Genomic DNA, 20214 nt, shown 5'->3' on the forward strand with positions numbered 1-20214 from the left:
TCCAAACCCGTTGGTGATGGTGGGTTTTTTCACACTGCTTTTAACTTGAAAGCTGGGTCATATGCATTTCTTCTTGCATTTGCACATGAGGCCATGTTCGTGCTATTCATTCAAAAAGCAGGAATTTACATTAAACTTATGTCTTCCTCGACACATATACCATATTCCCCCTGTCTCACTCTTACCTTTTCTGCTCCGGCTTCCCTAGCGGCCGTTAGAAAAAAATGCATTGAGAAAAAAAATTTAAAAAATGCATAAATTGGCCGCATCATTACATAACCCGCAGGGTTGAAAATGTGTGACAAAAGTAGCGGCTTATAATCCGGAAATTACGGTATTTAAGCGCTGCATCACCTGTGATATTGAACTGTGGTCTGACTCCCAGATAAGACTCATCCCTGGTGCTTGATTCAACATGATTCTATTGAATTCAGTTTAATAATCAAGCATCATTTTAGAACTGATGTCATCTCAAAGCTAAGTTATAAAAAGACAGAGTTATCTGAACTGTATAAAAACAGCTTATATAAGCGACTAACTGATAGTTTGGCAAGTTTTTGGTTGAATCCTGTTCTTGGCAAACAAAGCAAGATAGTAATTGCCTGGTTAGACTGCTGCAGGTAGACAGATTACAACAACATGGACTTCAACAGGTGTTGATGCTCATGGGAACCTTTGCCAGCAGAGTCTTTCCACATCCTGGGGGTCCAGCCAGCAGCACTCCTGAAGGGGCACCAAGCCCCAGAGCCCTGAAGAGCTCTGGAGAGCGCACAGGGGCCTGCACATGACAAACGCACAAAATTGCCTTATTCAGATATGCAGCACTAATTAGTCTCAACACCGGTTATCCTAAATGACTAGCACCAGCATGAAGAGCATGCTTCTTACCAGGATGGCCATGGTGAGCTCTTCCCTCACATCCTGCAGGGCTCCCACATGCTCCCAGCTGACATCAGGTACTGTGGCAAAGCCCTCCCTCTTGGCTGAAGGTTGCACGCTGCTGAGAGCAGCCTGAAAATCCAACATGAAGATGGACAGCACTGCCAGATCTTCCTGTGGCAGCATCTCTGTAGTCTTTAGTAGACTGAGAAGGTGCTGCAGTCAGGAAGCAAAGTCAAAGTTCCACCACCACCAGTTAGATTTATTAGGGGACAGATCAACTGAAACATTGGAACTCAAAGATGCTGTAAAAAAATGTCAAAATGAATTGGAAACATTCAGGATAAACAGACTTAGGTTACTCTACCTGTAGCTGCTTGCTCTTGGCTACAGCTGGGCAAGACCTCTCCAGCTTCTTCTCACTGGAGCCCTGATCTTCTGCTGGAGTTCCAACTGCCATTAGAATCCTGTTGACGGCGTTCATGGCAGCCTCGCGGCACAGAGCCATCAAATCTGCACCCACATAACCCGGCGTAAGCCGAGCTAGCTTTAGGAAGTCAAAGTCTGCTGGCAGCGTCAGCTTCCGACACAGCGTCTCCAGGATTCTGCAGGGAGCAAAACTCAAATATGTTGACACTGATGACGTCACACATGCACAGGTGTGCACAAACACAGGTATTCAAAGAAACAGTCGTCAGTCAAAACATCTAGAAAACTCTCCTCAGTTTGACAATCAAAAGGCTGGTACAGTGATCCCTTGCTATAACACGGTTTACTTTTCACGGTTTCGCTACTTCACGGATTTGCATCGTGCATTGTGTTCTGCATTCTGATTGGCTAAAAAGTCACTCTGCTTCTTCTCTACCTGTGCGTCAATAACGCTGCAGTTTAATATGTACACGAACGTAAAACAGCTTGCCAAATTTACATTACGTCCGTGCAAATTCTCTTGATGGTGGCAGGTCGGTGTATAAGGATCTTTTTGCAAAGCAGAAAAAAGAGCGACAACAACTGCCTATCACTATGTTCTTCTCCTGAACAAACACAGCTGCACCGCGGGCATCAGAAGAAGAAAACACTGCAGAGCGGAGTCAGGATGCAGCGGCTCAGTCTGAAGATCAGTGAAATACACCTGAGTCACTATTTGTCCCACATTACTTTGTATTTAATTCAAAACCTTTTTAAATTTTCTCCCGTTTAATCGAATTACTCGGGTTGCGGTGGGCGGGGCTAATCTCCGCAATTTGAAGCCTTCTGTTCACATCGATGATTAAAATTATTATTTGACAGTACAGATTTATTTGTTGAAAAAACGTTTCTAAAGTCCTTTTATATGTGAAACTAATGCTTGAGCCTGTAAAATGGTTTGTTCTTTCTTTTAAATGTATAATAGAGTATTTAATTGTATAATAATGGTTAAAAAAATAAAGGTTTCTACTTCACGGATTTTGCCTATCACGGGCTCTTTTTGGAACGTAACCCCCGCGAAAAACAAGGGTTTACTGTACCGCATTTTCACGACTATAAGGCGCACTTAAAAGACTGAAATTTTATGAGGCGGTGCGCCTAATGTGTTATTGAGAGGCGCTGAACAGGGGAGGTGACTGACTCCAGAAAAGTGTAACAACATGAATGTGACTTCTCTTCACAGCTCCCTAACTCATGGTGTGGAAATCAACACTTCCCGTGAGTTTTAGTGGCCATAGGGGCTGAGGCCCTGGTCCCTGAAACATTGTTTTCAAAATGGCTGAAGCCCTGTTTGAACTGCAGCTATCAGCTACACAGAGGAAAACTAAAAAATAAAGCGAAACTTACTCAGATTTGCTCCCGCTGTTTTTGGAAAACACACCGAGTGTTTTTCTGTGTGCGTAAGCCTGTGTTTTCGCCAGGGGTGTAAGAAAAACTCGATTACGCAAAATATCGTGATAGTTTATTTGGCAATACTTGTATCGATTCAAAACGCTGCCAGGACGATATTTCTTTAATTATTTCTGAGCGTCCTTTAGTGTCCGACACCTCTAGGTGTGCACTTCACCCTCCGACCGCTAGTTGGTAGCAGAGCACACGGAGCCTCTCTAAACAGCTCTACTCCACACAAGACAACAGGAAGACTGCAGCCAGAGCCAGCTTGTTCTGTTGTTCTGAAACATGAAATACTTAGTTTTTACTTGGGATGGATACCAAACAGAAACTCTGAACCATGTTGCTGCCAGTAAGATATAAAAACGAGGATTGTGGTGCTTTTTAGTGGCTCAGATAAATACGAGTGAAGCATGGCAGCGGTTAATAGGCTAATGCACTTAGCATCAGCTAAAATGCTATCGGCAAAGCGGGCTAAAGTTCTGCAGAACCTCCCAGCAATGGATTCTAGTTTAGTGACCTGATGGATCAGACGGATGTGTACAACGCTCTGAAAAAAGGCAGACATCGTTGCGAGGTGCGTTAGTTTACTTCTGCATGTGAGAAGCGTGAATGCAAAGGTGCAGCAGAGCAGACTGAATAATGTGTAAACAAAGCATCTTTGTCAAATTAAAGCAACTTTCCTTCACCCTGTCATGCTGCCTCATCATCACACTTTATTGTTTCTGGAAAGAATCAGTGTGCCCCCCCCTTTTATTGAAGCACTATTCACGCTCCTGAACCGTTTAAAAGTACTGGAGGGAGCTCCAGGGGACCGACGTAAGGATGGATGATAAGTTCCCAAAAGAAATCTTGGAGCGTCGAAGGATCCTGTTCCCCATCAGAAGGACATTTCTGAGTAAAGGGGCCCACGCTCTCATCTCTGTGGACCGATTCTACGTGAACGGACAGCTCCACCGCGACCCAAACGTCACCCCCTGGCTCTACTAAATCAGATATTTATCCACACTCTCTGCACAGGTGTTAGTTTATGCTTATATGCGACACACTGGGCATAAAGGTTTTCCACTTTAGGTAATATCACCACCATTCTCTTCAGCAGTTGCAAACCTGTTTCTAATACGTTTAATCTGTTTTTACCCTCCCTGTTTTCTTAATTATCTCCCCCTCTGCACTCCTTTCCCTTTTTTCACACAATTTTCCCTTCCCCTCACCTAAGCTGCCACATAACTCAGCCACAATACAATAGTACTGATCTGCACAACACAGTTAGACAATCAACATGTCCAGCATTACATCACATACACTGTACATTACATACAGTCAGGACCATAAATATTTGGACAGAGACACATTCTTTCTAATTTAGTTTCTGTACATTAACCACAGTGAATTTGAAATAAAACAACTCAGATGTCATTGAAGTGCAGACTTTCAGCTTTTATTCCATTCCGTTGTCTCTCTTTGGGGTCGCATCGGCGCCCGCCCTCCATTCCACTTTTACTCGCATATTAGACACATTGATTCATTTGGGGCCTTGTGGGTATGGTCTGGTGGAGGGGGGCACGGTGAAACATCCGTGCTCCTCTTTCACTGGTCCGCCCCAGGGCTCCAGACTGCGAGCAATTGGTCGCATTTTTCGACCAAAATTTGAGAGTGTGCGACTGAATTTTACATCCAGTCGCACATGTGCGACCAGTAAATTTGCCTCCCCCACCCTTCGTATTTTTTTATACATTAAACGTGGAAGGGGCACGTCAATGATCAATGAAATAATCAATGAGACGCGAGCGCACACGCACAAAGGCAGACACACACACTCGCGCACATACTCATGAAACGCGAGCACGTACACTCTCGCGTGATACCTGTCAGTGAGGCGGCCACTGCGTGTGAGAAGAATAGGGAAAGCCACTGTAAGTGGCTAAAATGCGTGTAGGGGGAGGGGCCTAGAGATAATCGAGTGCGCGTAAACATCTGTGGGAAGGAAACGGAGATGATATTTTGCCATCCCCGCCGTAATATGAAGGTTTAATGTTACTGCAGCCCGCCAGTTTGTATGAATGACACTTTTTCATTGTCGTGCGCGGAGCTGACCATCCAATCACAGTGGGGTAAATGACTCTTGGGGGCGTGACACTGACAGGGTTTGAAAGCAGGACACCTGACAGCCCCCTCCCCAGAACACATGAAGGAGTTCCTTACTTTCCTTTAGAACGTATTTATTCGCTCGTAATTTTCTAAATACATGCAGTCCGTGCTAAACTTTTCTCTGGGCCGCACAGAACCGGAGGAAGGTTTAGGTTTTGGTTACGGCGGGGCATCAAACGGTTATGCACGGCCGTTACGGCAGCACACCGCATTCCGCGGGAGTCGGGTCAGCTGAGGAGAATAAATGTCCCACACCTACATGCGTGACAGCTAACGGGGCTTGAACTTTAAACACGCTCGAGCAAAAACAACATTAGTTTTAGACACACTGAAAATACGTGTGGAAAATACAACGATAGACGTGTTTGAGATGAACCAGCACCTCGCCTGGATCGTTGGGGAGACCAGGCAGGGGGGGCTGTGAGATGAAGGCGAATCTGCAGCAAGACTGAAGGAGAACAGGAAGTTGGAGTTCAATTTAGTTCAATTTAGTTTTAATATTCTTCTCCCCCTTAGTATGATCTGTGTTATTATAATTATATACTTTATGATTATTTTAATGTTTTGTGATGTATGTAGCCTTTTTTAATGAATTGGTATTTTAAATTATTTTAATTAATCACTCCACTACAAAAACCATCAGGACACATGTCCCATAATGCATTGTTTTGTAGTCTGTAGGGCAGCTTTCAGTCAGTTCAGTTTTCAGCTGTGTTCGGGTAGGTTTGCCCCTTGCTCCCACCCCTTTCTCGGGATATTTTTGTGATGATTGACAGTTGATGTTGGAGCAAAAACAAAAATATATGTCACACACCAGGTGATCTGCGCAGTGTTGAGTTCACCTGGGTGATCTCAAACACGCTTATTGTGCATCTTGGCTGCACCTATTTGGTGTCACAAAGATAAATTTCCATCCGTTTTCTTTACTTATTTGTACTGTCATGACAGCGATGGTGCTGTCAGTTTACCTTGTTGTTGCATCTTCAAAAGTGCAGATTAAAATGTGACACTGAATTTGAAACAGCACATTGTAATTTCTGCATCTATTATTAAAGTATTTATTAGTAATACAGTGGAAATTAGTAGATTTGGTTAGAATGTTGATTTACGGTATGCGCCCCTAAATTTTCTGGTTGTGCCCCTAAAATTTTCAGTTAGGGGCCACTGTGCTCCTAGTGAAAAAAGTTAGTCTGGAGCCCTGCGCCCCACAATTTTTACTTCCACTTTAGACACACACACTGCATATTAGTACCACACAAAGAGGGACTCTGCTGCTTGGCAGCGGTGGGGCCCTCCACCTATTTTACCTGCAGCACACACACAGTACACCCACACAACCATACATTGTACATTGGTGGGGTCGGGGAGGGGCGGTCGGTCTTCTCCCGCCTGATCCTCTCAGAGCAGCCAGGCTTGTGGGGATCCTTTTGGCTGTAGTGGTGGTCGGGCGTGCGGCGCTGGGGGGTGTGTGTGTGTGTCGGTCGGCCAGATGGGGTTACTGTGTGGCGACGGGGGGTGGGGTCAACAAGTAGATTTTGAGTGAGTGCCGTGAACCCCCCCCCCCTGGGCTGCGTGGGTCCTGTCGCCAGGGGTGCACCTTACCTGGGGGTATTTCTCTCCTAAAATGCTGTCTGCATGTTGAATGTGCTGTTGTAAAGATGATGATGACTTTCAAACTTTTATGCATGCACTTTAGAGGCAGTTTTGGAAATGACAATAAGTTAAAAATTTAGATAAGCTGCTTCCTTTAAATACACCAAAGATGTTGAAGGTTACCTTAGGCGGGCTGCCTCATCAGGGATACCAAGGGAGATTTCTCTGTCAAAGCGCCCGGCTCGCCGGAGGGCAGGGTCTAGAGAATCCGGTCTGTTGGTGGCTCCAATGATCATCACTTGGACCGTAACTGGTAGACTGTTCAGATCTGGGGAACGGATAAAAAAGTAAGTAAGTATATCTTTATTCGTATAGCAGTTTTCAAAGAGAGCATCTCACAAGAGGCTTCCCAAAATTAAAACAGATAAAAAGAGAGTTACAGTAGTCTAAGAGAGAGGAGATAAAGGCATGGATTATCAGCTTAAATCAGATTGGTGTAAAATTGCTTTTAGTTTAGCCATGTCCCATAGGTGATTAATAGGCGTTTCGAACAGAAATCAAGACAAAGATTTGTCGAACCAGACACCAAGATTCCTGAAACAAGGCTGAATGGAGAAGCTCAGTGAACCATGGAGTCTTTGATGGTGGGTTTTTTTTTTGAGCACTTTATTTAAAGATTTTCAATATTTTATAGAAACACACATACATATAAAAAACATTTTTGAAACTGTACAGTCGTAGAAGGTGAATTAAATAAGAACCAAGTATATACATATACATGTACATATACAGGTCTATACAAATGAGAGTAATATAAAACCAGCCATCCAGTGGCATGTGAAACACAGCTTGCTTATAGATTCCCTTAGTCAAATTTTTATAAAACAGACAACAACAACAAAAACCCAAATAAGAGTCAACTAAAATAGACCAAAAATGACAAATGTTACGACATATATAGGTCAGAAATGGACCATTTATATATATAAATACAAAAACATACTCTTATAGGGAAAATAAACCACAACAAAACAGAACAAAAACACACTTAAAAACACATACACTGCAGCTCCCTCTTAAAATCGCTGATATATTCTTTAAAACCCCTTACCTCATGTAAATGGCAGACCCTCAATATATGTTATGAAAGGTGCCCACATTTTATAATATTTGCCCGTTGAGCCCTGTATACTATACGAAAGGTATTCCATTTGTAAACACATCATGGCTTCTCTCACCCATTGGACAAAGGAAGGGGGCTGTTCATCCTTCCACTTCTCTAGAATTAGTCTACGTGCCAGGAGAGATAGAAAAGCTATTGGGTTCGTTTGATATGAGTTTAGTCCCTCTGTGTTCGGGAGAGCACCAAACACTGGCTACGTTCACACTGCAGGCTGAAACGACCCAATTCCGAATTTTTTCATGACAGTCTGAATGACACAGATCCGATCTTTTCAATTGCGACCCAGGCCCCGTGGGTTTGCCGTCCTGATTCCGAATTGTAGCCGTTCTTTTCAATTGCGACCGCCGTCTGACCGGCCAGGCGACTTGATTCCGAACCGTACGTCATCGACACGCAACAAACGTCATCATTTTGCGTTGAAGTAGGCGGGTACGAGAACTTAAACATTAACCATGGTGGACGATGCTGCTGAGATCAGTCAGTGGAAGGGAGGTCACTGATTGGATTAATATTTGGGGTGATCGCTCTTTTCAGGCCAAACTCCAGGGCTCTTATCGCAACTGGACGGTTTTTGAAAAAAATTCCAGCTAAATGGCAGAGCGTGGTGTTGAACCTTTCCCGCGATGACTTTTTTTTCTTTCTCCAATTCCGACCGTGCTCAAGCACGGGGGACCCAGGCGATCATCCTCCTCCTCCCTGTTCTGATCCTTAGATTCTCCAGAACGGGTTAATAAAGAGTCCATAGAATTTAATCTGGGGGAAACCTTCTTTTAGTACCGTCATCCTTCCTCCGTAACACACAACATGAATGCGCGCGCGTGCCGCGATACCCCTATTCTCTATCGCGGCACGCGCTTGCACACACACACACACGTGGGTGCGCGGCCCCAACACAAACACATTCCTCTTCCACTACAGTGGGTACAGACGATCCCGACTCCATTGCCTTCTTAAAATGAGAAGATTGTAATTGTGCTGCTCCTTCGTGAAAATAAATTTAATATTACAAAAAGAGCTCCGCTTTTGACAACACTGTTGTTGACATCCATTGTTAACGTTGGCTCCTCAAACAACAAGTGACGTCGTTCACCGTTGAGTATTCTTCTGGCTTCTGCGCATGCGGGTCTCGTTTGGGTTGTGTCACGGTCACACTGGAGATCACAAAAGTTCGGATTTACTTGGAAATGTGAACGGTCTAGCAAACAATTCGTTTTTTTTCAAAAAATCCGAATAGAGCATTAAGCCCTGCAGTGTGAACGTACCCACTGTTGTGAATGGATTGGGATCTATTTTCCTCCCACAAATTTTCTTAGTCGAGACAAATTCATTAAATTAGTAAGGGCGGCCATGTCTACTTAGGTTTCATCTTCTCATAAAGTTGCACATCCACACAAGGATGAGGTATATATCTTTGGAGCTGCAACAAAAACAAAAAAAACCTGCAAACCAAAAAATTAACCCACACATTAAACCCGAATCTCTCCCCTCCCCCCCAATGAGCTGGTGTACCATGTAAACCTGTCCAACCACTATACTCACCAACCACAATGCTCATAACAGAAAATACCTAGGATACAAAATATTCCCATCTAACAGAATCTAAACTAAAATGTAACAAACCTCCCTTTCCAGAACACTCTCCTTCATTTGTCTCAGTCTTCCTGCTGGTTGTTGTGCACCAGATGTTTCTGGGTGTAGTCTTTGGCTAGAGTGGGATCCAGGAATATTTTCTCACCCAAGCTTGAAGAAATTATCAGCCTTGCAGGGTACAGCATTCCATATTTCACACCCTGGCATCCTCGCAGCAGCTCTTTAACCTTCGTGATAGCATCCATTAGCTTAGCTCTCGGTAGCTTTGGCAGTCTTTGGCACTTCTTGATCCAGACATCATGAATGAACGTTTTCAGTTTGGTCTGAGAGAAAGTTTCCGGAGATGGTGGATCGGTTCAGGACGTTAGATGTTTAGAATTTAAACGAAAAATCGGGTATTTCTGCGGAGCTGCAAGGCTAAATGTCTTCACGTCGTTGCTTAAACCACCATGGTGGGTATTTTAGGGGCAAAAATTAATGTCTCAGTCTTATAAAAGGTTAGAAGTAAGTGGTCGCCATGTAACCACTTTATGAAGGGGTTGTGTTTAAAAAATACTTTAGTTTTTCACATTTTTATGCAATCTTTTTGTTCAACCCATGAAATAAAAGCTTAAAGTCTGCACTTCAATGGCATCTGAATTGTTTTATTTAAAATTCACTGTGGTAATTTACAGAAATTGTCATGGTGCCTCTGGCAGCTCTCCTCCCCCTCCCCTCTTTCATCTGCTCTGAAGATTGGGACCAGCTATGGACCATCTCATCAAGTCACCGCCTTCTTAAGGAGATCCAGCCCAGCATTCATCGCCAGTTTGTTGCCCTTCACGGTGCTTAGCCTGGTCACCTAGTTTATTCATCCTCTCTACGTGTCTCGCTACTTACCTTGCCTCGTCATCTCGCTCTCAGGTCCATCTCCATGAGTGTCCTCTCCAAGATCTGCCGCTGCCTTACCTCGACTACTGCCACGCTCCGCTCCAGCCACGCCACGACTCTTGCCACAGCCACGAAGAAAACTCCTACTTTGACAAGATTGCTGTCGGTTCTGGTCACCAGCCAAAAGAGTCAGAACTCCAAAGACTTTAATTTTCCAGCCGGAAAAATAAAATCTTTGTTATTCATTCTATGTTTGAATTTTCTTCCGGGTTCCAGCATCTAGGTCTGCTACGTCATACATATCATGACAGAACGAACTGGCCAAAACCCAGACCCAGCTGACCCGGAAGGAATCCGACTAGCTGTCACTCAACAGGGATTTGGCAAGCTGAGTCTTTAACTCAAATGGCCTCGGCTCAACAAGATCTTTTCCGATGTCTGGACGGCATAACTCAAGCCTTGATGGATTTAACTGGTCAAACCTCCGCTAATCCAGCAGCCTCAGCTGCTACCCCGGCTTCCAGCAACCTCAACACTTCCGGTTCAGCTCCTGAAAACTTCCGGCTCCAACCCGAACCATTTCATGGTGATGTAGAAGCCTGTGGAGGATTCCTCCTTCAATGCCAATTGATATTTCAGCAAGCACCCCGGTGCTATCAAGCAGACCACAGCAAGATTACTTTAATTATGAACTCATTGAGAAACAAAGCAAAGTGGGATCAAGCTTTTCTCTCGGCTAACCCCATATACCAGGGGTGGCGAACATGCGGCTGTCGAGCTGCATGCGGCTCTCGGCCCATGAGCATGCGGCTCTTTGCGTCTCATCAAATTGTGGCAACCCGGGGGTTAGCCCCGCCTTCAGCCCCTAAGACTCATGAGAAGTGGGGAATTGTGGGTGTTAAGTTCCTCACCCTAAGTCAGGGGCCGGTTCAGGGGCAGAATTAAACAGCCATGCTGTTAGGCTGTTTCTGGGCATATTAATGTAGTCAAGCATCAATGTTGGAAAGGGGCAATTCAAACTACTCATTGGTTTGCTTATTCCTCTTTGATATCGTGCAAAGTCGGTTAATGGATTTGACTTGGATGTGTCTCGACAATAATTTTAACATACAGAGCCTCATTTCATAGGTAATTAACTGTTATACAACTCTCAAATCCATCAGAGAGTATTAAAAATAAATAATAAAAAGACCGCCTGACAGTGTGAGTGTTTTGATTCTGCTCCCGACACATAAGTGACCGCCAGTCATTTGCGCGGGTTACGCCCAATGCCGAAAAAAATTACTTAACATTTGATGTGCGTGCAGACTTTCAAGCTCATAATCAAAATGACGAAATTCAGAGTATAAAGAAAAAAAAATGACGTTTCTGGAAGAATAGGAATATTCTTACTTTTTTACTGAACGGAATAGCATACTACTACTCCGGATTTACCACAACCCCCTGATCGTAAACTCTTCGGTAAAGACTCTGATGAACCCATGCTAATTGGTCATTCCAAGTTGACCCAAGAGGAACGTCAACGACGTAAAGACAAGGGAGCCTGTTTCTATTGTGGTCACCCGGGGCACATAGTCAATCAATGTCAGCTCCGTTTAAAAGCCAAAACCCCCCTGATAGAAGGTAGGCCGCGGGCGGGTAATTCTGCATGTCTTACTTAGAAATGTTTTTTGTTTGTTCCTGTAAAGTTATGTCCTCAAGATGGTATCTTTGACTTCAATGCTCTGGTTGACTCTGGTGTGGAACAGAGTTTTTTGACTGTAATCTGGTTTCCAAACTTCATCTGCCCACAGAAGTCTTGGAACATCCAGTCGAAGCTGCAGGGCTAGGGGGTCAACCCTCTCCAGGATCACTCACCGCACCAAACCTGTTCTACTCATCACCTCCGTAACCATAGAGAACACATACAATTTTTCATTACTCAAACCCTTCAGACACCCATCATTTTGGGTTTTTCCTGGCTTCGCACCTATAATCCTCAGTTTGACTGGGTTATCCGTCACATCGATAACTGGAGTTCATTTTGTATGGCTAACCGTCTAAGATCCGCTGAACCAATTATTCTTCCTTTTGCCAATCAAGTTGCTGAACAACTCAATCTTTCCCGTATTCCGTCAGTTTACCATGATCTCAAGACCGTTTTCAGCAAATCCAAAGCCGGAGCTCTTCCCCCTCACAGACCTTATGATTGTTCAATTGAATTAATAAACAGTGCTCCTCTACCTAAAGGCAGATTATTTAATTTGGCCGGCCCAGAAATCTTGAGAGAGAGAGAGATAAAACTGGATGAGTGGAACAACTGAAGAATTCCAGCAGAAATTGAAAAGACGATAGTGCCCACACGATTCCTAGTTGTGGCACTGTGACTAGAAATGGAATATGGCTCTGATCCCGAATAACCAAAGTACTTGCAAGATCTATTTGTGTGTTTCAGGCAAGTATTGTTTGTGCCATACTGCTTTCCGTACAGAGTGTTATATCTGGACCTGATCTTCAGTCTCCTGACCCTGACTGTTTGCTTGCAATCTGCTGCCACCCTCGCCTGGATTTTGACCACCCTGTCTCTTCTTTGATGATTGCATAACTGTTATCGACTCTTGCCTGCCTGCCTTTGTGGACTTTTAGCTGAGCTAATAAACCTGCTGCACTTGGATCCACCAGTCTGCCTGTTCTTGTGACAATAATAAGTTCTCCATAATCCATTTTGATAGAACTTTGTGTGCCAATTTCTATTTAATCAAGAGCTACTTGAATCAGTTTTCACAAAGCTTCAATATAATTGCAGTCTCAGAAACATGGTTTAATAAAGATTGGGAATAGAAGAAATTTGTAATAAGTCAAAAATTGATGTTCCTATGTGGAGACTTACTTACAGAATATAAATACCCATAAAGCATCTGAGGAATTTATTACATCATGTACAATAATGGCCAACATCCGCTGATTAACACTTTTGAGTTTCGTAAGAGGCATCTTATTATGATTGTAGCGCAACCAACCACTTCCTGTTTGGCGGTGGCTTACGCAGGCACCATCAAGTGTACACCATGAAACTGCAGATCATGAGAGAAAACCCTTCTGATTATCTCCAGTTATAATTTCATGCACATCGGGGAGAAAGAACAGGTCAGAATGTGACAAAAACTGTTTTTCAATAACTAGGTGGTGCTATTTTTTTTAGAGACATTTGTTATCAATTGTTTTTGTTGGTGTTGTAGTTTAATTTCATTGGATGTATAGAAAGGAAAAGAAGTTGCAGCAATTATAAATAGGAAGACAGGGATTAGGTCTTAAGAGATATTTATTATATTATGTTACATCTGTATGGGTGTAGTGAGGTTGATTATTGTTTTAGAGCATATTCATATGTTCTGTTTGTAAAGAGAAATGATAAAATATTGAGTTAATTGCATTTTGTGTATAACTAGTTTATTGTTGTTTTAAAAGGATAGTCTTTCATTTTGATTTTTAGATTAGTGTTTATATTGTGGAGGTTATCAAGATTTATTTTTAAATTTCTTACAATAATACAGCAAGGTGGGTAGTTAAGAGAAAGTAGTAAATTATATAATTAGTATTTTGGTAGATTGTTGATATATTGTTTAAAATTCCATATTCATTCAGAATTATAGTTTGTGAATGTAAAGGAGATGGTGGTTAAGAAGATTAGTCTTAAAATAAAAATATTCAGGAAAAGGTGGAGAAATAAGTTTCAGCTGTTCAGTAATTATAGGGTTTTTTTATGATCTTTTATGGTCATTCTAACATTTACCCAGGGACTGCAGATGAAAAATATCCCTTTGGCTAACTGTGGCACATTGACAGAAATGTTTATTAATATGCGCTGTATCTATATTAAATAAATGATTAAATAAATGTAATTTGGAGATTTGGAAAATACGTAGAATTTTTTTTCATTGGTTTAAAGAACCAATGAAAAAGAAAGAAAAGAAAACAGCAAAAAAGAAAGGAGCAAAGAAACACATGCAGTCATCATTGCGTTGCATAAAAATGGCTTCACAAGCGAAGATATTGTGGCTAAGATTGCACCTAAATCAACAATTTATAAGATCATCAATCTTCAAGGAAGAGAGTCCTTCAGACAGATTCCTACATTTTCTTTAAGTTTGGTTTCGAAATCTTAAAAATAAGTTATGAAAAAATATATGTGTAAGGAGTTTTGCCAAATAGACTCTTTCAGACTCTTAGGTTAAAAAAGTGTCTCAAAATTCACCTGTAACTTTTTAAATGTAAAAATATTTAGGAAGCAGTAGCACATAAATGCCTATATTTCTGGAAAGTTTGTGGTTGATAACTTAAACAGCTGTTATAAGAAAAATATTTGTTTGAGTCCAAAATTTCTCAAATCATTTTTAGCAAAATTGAGTGATGAAGTTTCTTGTAGACCCTATAGTGCATCATATCAAAGGTGGAGTTTGTAAGAGGCATCTAATTCTGAAGTCTTAGCTTCCTGAGACAAACGGCTGATTTTTTTTATTATTTGAGTGCACATAATTGACCACTTCCTGTTTGGCGGTGGCTTTTGCAGGCACCGTCAGGTGTACACCCATAAAACTGCAGATTATGAGAAGATTATAGATTATAAGCATCACCAGTTTTAATTTCATGCACTTCGAACAAAGCACAGAGAAAAGATAGGGGAAAATGCGACAAAAACTGTGTTTTTCAATAACTAGGTGGCGCTATGCAGCTCGTCAAAGATGGTCATATCCATGGGTTCAGAAAGGAAGCTTCATCAAATCTATTGACTTCAGTGAGATCGCACAAGGACTGTGCACGTGAGAGCAACTTTTGTGTGCATGGCGAGACACTCAACTTTGCCGCTCTGTCACGACCACACCCCCGCGTTTAAAGTTAATGGTTTATCGGAGTAAACTTCAATGGCTTTTCAACAGGTGGTCATAGTTTTGAGGTGTGTCGGCTCATCCCACCTGGAGCAGCGATGCTCCAAGTAAAACATGTCATTTCCTGTTGCCAGCAGGTGGCGCTACACCTGTTCCAGATTCTTCCACTGCAGATGAGTTCAGAGTCAGACTACAATCATGCACATCAATTTTGGATCAGATTAAATGATGCATGGCTGAGTAAAGGCCATTTTTCTTATGGCGTGTTTTCGAAAAGACCTCGAAACGACACCACGTCCCCTGCTGGTTCATCAAAAATCCCACACCGTCACAGCTCTAGTTATGGCCTCTGGCCTTTTGTGTGCACTTTTTTCCTTTGCAGAGGTCTACTCCACCCAATCTTGCCTGAGAATTTAAGTTATTACCATTTATCTTCTTTAACCCCATTGAATCTGTCCATCAAATAAACCGCTGCCCTGGCAGTCTAAATCCTACTGGCTTTAAATGTATTCTTTATGTTACCTATTTTCTCCCTCTCCCTGGGGTGACATGTAACAAAGACCCAGCCACATCTTCATTGTCCTTGCAGATGGAAGGAGGTTTTCACTCAAAATCTGATGATACGTGGCCCCATTCATTCTTTCCTTTACATGAATCAGTCGTCCTGGTCTGAAAAACATCCCAAAGAATGATGTTTCCACCCCCATGCTTTACAGTAGGTATGGTGTTCTTTGGAAGCAACTCAGCATTCTTTCTCCTCCAAACATGAATAAAGTTCTTACTAAAAAGTTCTATTGTGGTTTCATCTGACCATAGGACATTCTCCAAATCCTCTTCAGGATCAACCAAATGCTCTCTAGCAAACTTTAGACGGACCTGCACATGTACTGGCTTTAGCAGGGGGACAAGACTGTTTGAGTCCCTGGTGGCATTGTGTGTTACTGATGGTAGCCTTTGTTACTTTGGTCCCAGCTCTCTGCAGATCATTCACTAGGTCCACCGTGTGGTTCTGGGATTTTTGCTCACCCTTCTTGTGATTATTTTGACCCCACGGGTCAGATCTTGCCCAAGATGGAAGGAGATAATCAGTGGTCTTGATTTCTTCACACCAAGCTGCTTACCTGTTGCAGATTCAATCTTTCCAGCTTGGTGCAGGTCAACAATTTGGTTCCTGGTGTCTTTAAACAGCTCTTTGGTCATGGCTGTAGTGAGGTTTGGAGTGTGACTGTTTGAGGTTGTGGACAGATGTCTTTATATAGATAACCAGTTCAAACAGGTGCCATTAATACAGGTAACGAGTGGAGGACAGAGGATCCTCTTACAGACGAAGTTACAGGTCTGTGAAAGTGTGTGACATCTTGCTTGTTTGTCGGTGACCAAATACTTATTTTCCATAATTTACAAATTAATTCTTTAAAAATCAGACAACGTGATTTTTCTGGATTATTTTTCTCATCTTGCTTGTTTGTCGGTGACCAAATACTTATTTTCCATAATTTACAAATTAATTCTTTAAAAATCAGACAACGTGATTTTTCTGGATTATTTTTCTCATTTTGTCTCTCATGATTGAGGTATACCAACGATGAAAATTACAGGCCTCTCTATCCATTTCCGGTTCCGGGTTACAGCACGGACGGGTGTGGCTCTCGGCGGCTCAACAATTATCAATTATCAAGTGACTTAAAATTTGTTTTTTTCTCCAAAAAAAAAAGAAAGCTGACCATGGCCCCTAAGAAAAAACAGGGCTACTAAGACCTTAAAAAGATTCTTGATGATATCCAAGCTGCGTTGTATCCCTTTATGGAACAAGTGACCGCTAAGCTAACTCCTCTGATGGAGCTAATGGAAGACTTCTGAAGATTCCGAGCTCAAAACAAACAAAAAGATAACCGGGTCGACATTCTGGAGAAAAGACTGGACGATGTGGAACAACAAGTAAGGATGAATAATGTCATTCTCTATGGATTACCGGTCAAACCTCGGGCAAAGCTAACTGCAGCTGGAGTTAGCATTGCTAATAGGGTTGTGCCGATAATAATAATAATAATAATGGATTGGATTTATCTGCGCTTTTCAAGACACCCAAAGCGCTTACATTGTGTCCATTATTCATTCACTCCTCATTCATACTTGGTGATGGTAAGCTACGGTTGTAGCCACAACTGCCCTGGGGCAGACTGACAGAGGCGTGGCTGCCATTTCGCGCCTACGGCCCCTATGACCATCACCGGGACATTCACACACATTCACACACCAGTGGAACCACACTGGAGGCAAGGAGGGTGAAGTGTCTTGCCCAAAGACACAACGACATTTTTGGCTGGTGGGAGCGGGGATCGAACCGCCAACCCTTCGATCATTGGACGACCTGCTCAACCACCTGAGCCACTGTCGCCCCACCATGATACCATTGTCCATCGTGATGGGTGACTGACATCACGACGGAGAGACACCATCGTGATGCCACGCCCCCGCCACGCTGCTAGTCGACCCCATAAGCCACGGTTACATGTGCAAAATAGATCGGATCAATGGTCAGATTAGAATTCAACCGAGTACATGGGCCCAGAAAAATGTTTTCAGATTATAACAAACATTCACATGGGGTCACACTTTCGGTCGGAATAAATCATTCGCACATGCGCAGTAGTGTTTGAAATACCGGAAGAGGAAATGAGTTCCGCCGAGCGGCTATATACATAGATATGTCAGCTCCGTAATATACAAGATAAACGGGCTTTTATTAATGTTACGGTTATTATGAAGCGCCTGTTCGCTCATCATTTTAATTTTAATCCGTGTGGTCAGTGCTTTTTCTGTTGAAGAACGGAGCCGGAAAGAAGCCAGGGTTAGCAGTATGCTAACACGGGCTAACAACATTAGCTTTGGATGAACATAAATCCATGCGGGAAATTCTGCAATCTGCATCCTGGCTGCACGTAAATGTGTGGGAATAACATCAGCCTTTATTGGGACACGTTTTAGGTAATCAGTTTGTTCTTAAACTAATAAAAATGTGGTTGTTTATTTCTCCTTTTAAAAATTGCTTGAGCTGCTGAGTTCCACAGCTAAGCTGCCATTTCATGTGACTCCAAAATCATAGGTCTGTTTGATATAACCGATGGCATGGGGAGGGTAACTGGTGGTGATGAGAGTTTGAGGAATATTTGTGTGGAAGGTGTTGGTTCTGGTTCTTAGCTATTAAAATACTGTTCCCAAGGAGACTGCGGTGAAGGCCATCAGATCTATAAAAAGAGGGGCAATTCCAAAACAGATTAAAATCATCAATAAAACCAAACCTGAACTTGCAGGAGGTGGACTGCAGCCAGGTGTTGAGGATAAGGTTCCTGTGAATCTTCGGGTGAGGGTGGGGAATGAAAACATGTTTTTCAGTGACCCCCTAGCAGTCTGGGGGAACAGTCTAAGCGCTCTAACTCATTTTCAGATAGAAAATTTTGTTAGTGATGGACCATGCATTCAACTGCACAAGCAGAATGGTGTCAGTGGTGTCCCCATCTGGTCCAGACCACAAAGTTCTCCAGTGCAGGGGTCAAAGGTTTACTCCTCTAAGCTGCAGACGGGGCGAGCTGGGCTGGCAAGAGCTCAACAGCTTGTCAAACCGTCAACCAGCTGATCACCAGCTCCAGGGAGTGATGGGAAGGACAGAGACACTCTGCAAATTTATACTTGATGGGTCCAGTAAAGCATCTCAAATTGGCTTTTATGTGCATGGTTTTACCACCTTCTTTTCCACAGTGGCAGAGCAGATGGGCATAAAAAACACTGAGGATAAAAAGACGGCAGGCCGCATACACTGGCGCCATCTTTTCCTCCAAACAAGGAGGTCAAGACATCTCACTGAGTCATAGCATGAGGCCAGTGTCAACAAACCTCATCAGAGCAGAACCACAACATCCTACCGTCCATGCAGGTCAAGAGCTGAGCTACCATCCTTCTCTCCATGTCTTTAGAGGCAACCTCTCGTTTAGGGGTGATGGCATCGATCTCATCAATGAACAGGATACATGGGCTTGAGCTCTGTGAGTCAGAAGAAGAACAGTATAAGTTCAGAACATGACCAGGGTCATAAAACATCTACAGAAGCTGCTACAAACCAAAAGACATCTCAGCAACATCATTAAATACACGTGTGAGATTCTCCTTAGTATAGGTCAGTGATTTTCGACCAGTGTGCCGCGGCACACTAGTGTGATATGAGAGAAAAGGCTCAGGTTTCACAGAGTTATTTGTCCATGCCTTTGTGGAGCTCTTCATTATAAACCATTGGATCTCTCGTTACTATGTCTTTCATAAAGGAGGGCAAGAAAAATGTTAACGGTAGTTCCTCCCACACGTAGCGGGAGTGTCATGTTTTGGAAAGTGTTGAGCGGAGACTTTGACGTGTGTTAAAACAAAGGCGGAGGACGCGGAGGGGGCAATCCGCAGTACATACCTGTGCAGAACTGGGACTAGTGATTCGTATGGATCACGGATCAATCATGCACCCCTTCCCGCGGGATCCTGTCTCAGACCGTTTTAAAAAGTGAATAAAATAATGAAAACTTGAGGTTTGAATTTAATTGATAACAAAATAAAAAGAAATAGGATTAGGATAAAGTGGTCAACAGAAACATTTACACTAAACTGAAACAATCAGCCAAAAATAAATTAAACATTTTTGTTAAAGTTACATTTTTTATTTAGACAAAAGAAAAACTAATAAAACTTCACATAAACATAAACATGAATATAATAATAGTCTTCTTTGTCTGAAATTTATAAAATATAATGTGATCATATATGAGCTAAAAAATTACAGTTTCTCTTAAAAATATTTTAAAAAATACTTAAAAACGAAATTACCGTTTACAAAGGATATAATCCTTATTTGGTTTTTGTTTGGTTATGAAATTGCATTTTAATGAACTGGTGGGAAAAACAACTAACTGGGAAAATATTAAACTTAATAAGCGGAAAATTATTATTGAAAACTATTGCAAATCTTAGGAAAAAGAGCTACAACTTCACAATGTCTGTGCTTCAATTATTACAAAAAATTCATGTGGAGATCATGGAGACTGTACATCAATGCAGGCTACAGAGTTCTCTTTTTAAATTTTTGGTTGCTGGTGTGCCTTGTGATTTGTGTCCTGGAAAAAGTGTACCTTGGCTTAAAAAAGGGTTAAAAACACTGATCTAGATGACTTGTCTTGAAATGAA

At 42.4% G+C, this 20214-nt stretch overlaps 1 protein-coding gene across 5 annotated transcripts in view; it reads right to left on the reverse strand.

Moving 5' to 3' along the window:
- nvl (nuclear VCP-like) overlaps window positions 1–20214 on the reverse strand; it is a 62490-nt gene that overhangs the window by 15273 nt on the left and 27003 nt on the right. For 4 of the 5 annotated variants that reach the window (XM_023963694.1, XM_023963691.1, XM_023963692.1 and 1 more), the window contains 5 exons: window positions 18915–19032; window positions 6667–6811; window positions 1247–1484; window positions 889–1095; window positions 674–778 (listed from right to left, as the gene is read on the reverse strand). In XM_023963694.1, the coding sequence (XP_023819462.1) occupies window positions 674–778; window positions 889–1095; window positions 1247–1484; window positions 6667–6811; window positions 18915–19032 (813 nt within the window). The remainder of the gene's footprint in view (window positions 1–673; window positions 779–888; window positions 1096–1246; window positions 1485–6666; window positions 6812–18914; window positions 19033–20214) is intronic. The other variant, XM_023963693.1, reaches the window with a different exon arrangement.

Source organism: Oryzias latipes, chromosome 15 (genome assembly GCF_002234675.1).
Source record: "Oryzias latipes chromosome 15, ASM223467v1".
Classification (NCBI taxonomy): domain Eukaryota; kingdom Metazoa; phylum Chordata; class Actinopteri; order Beloniformes; family Adrianichthyidae; genus Oryzias; species Oryzias latipes.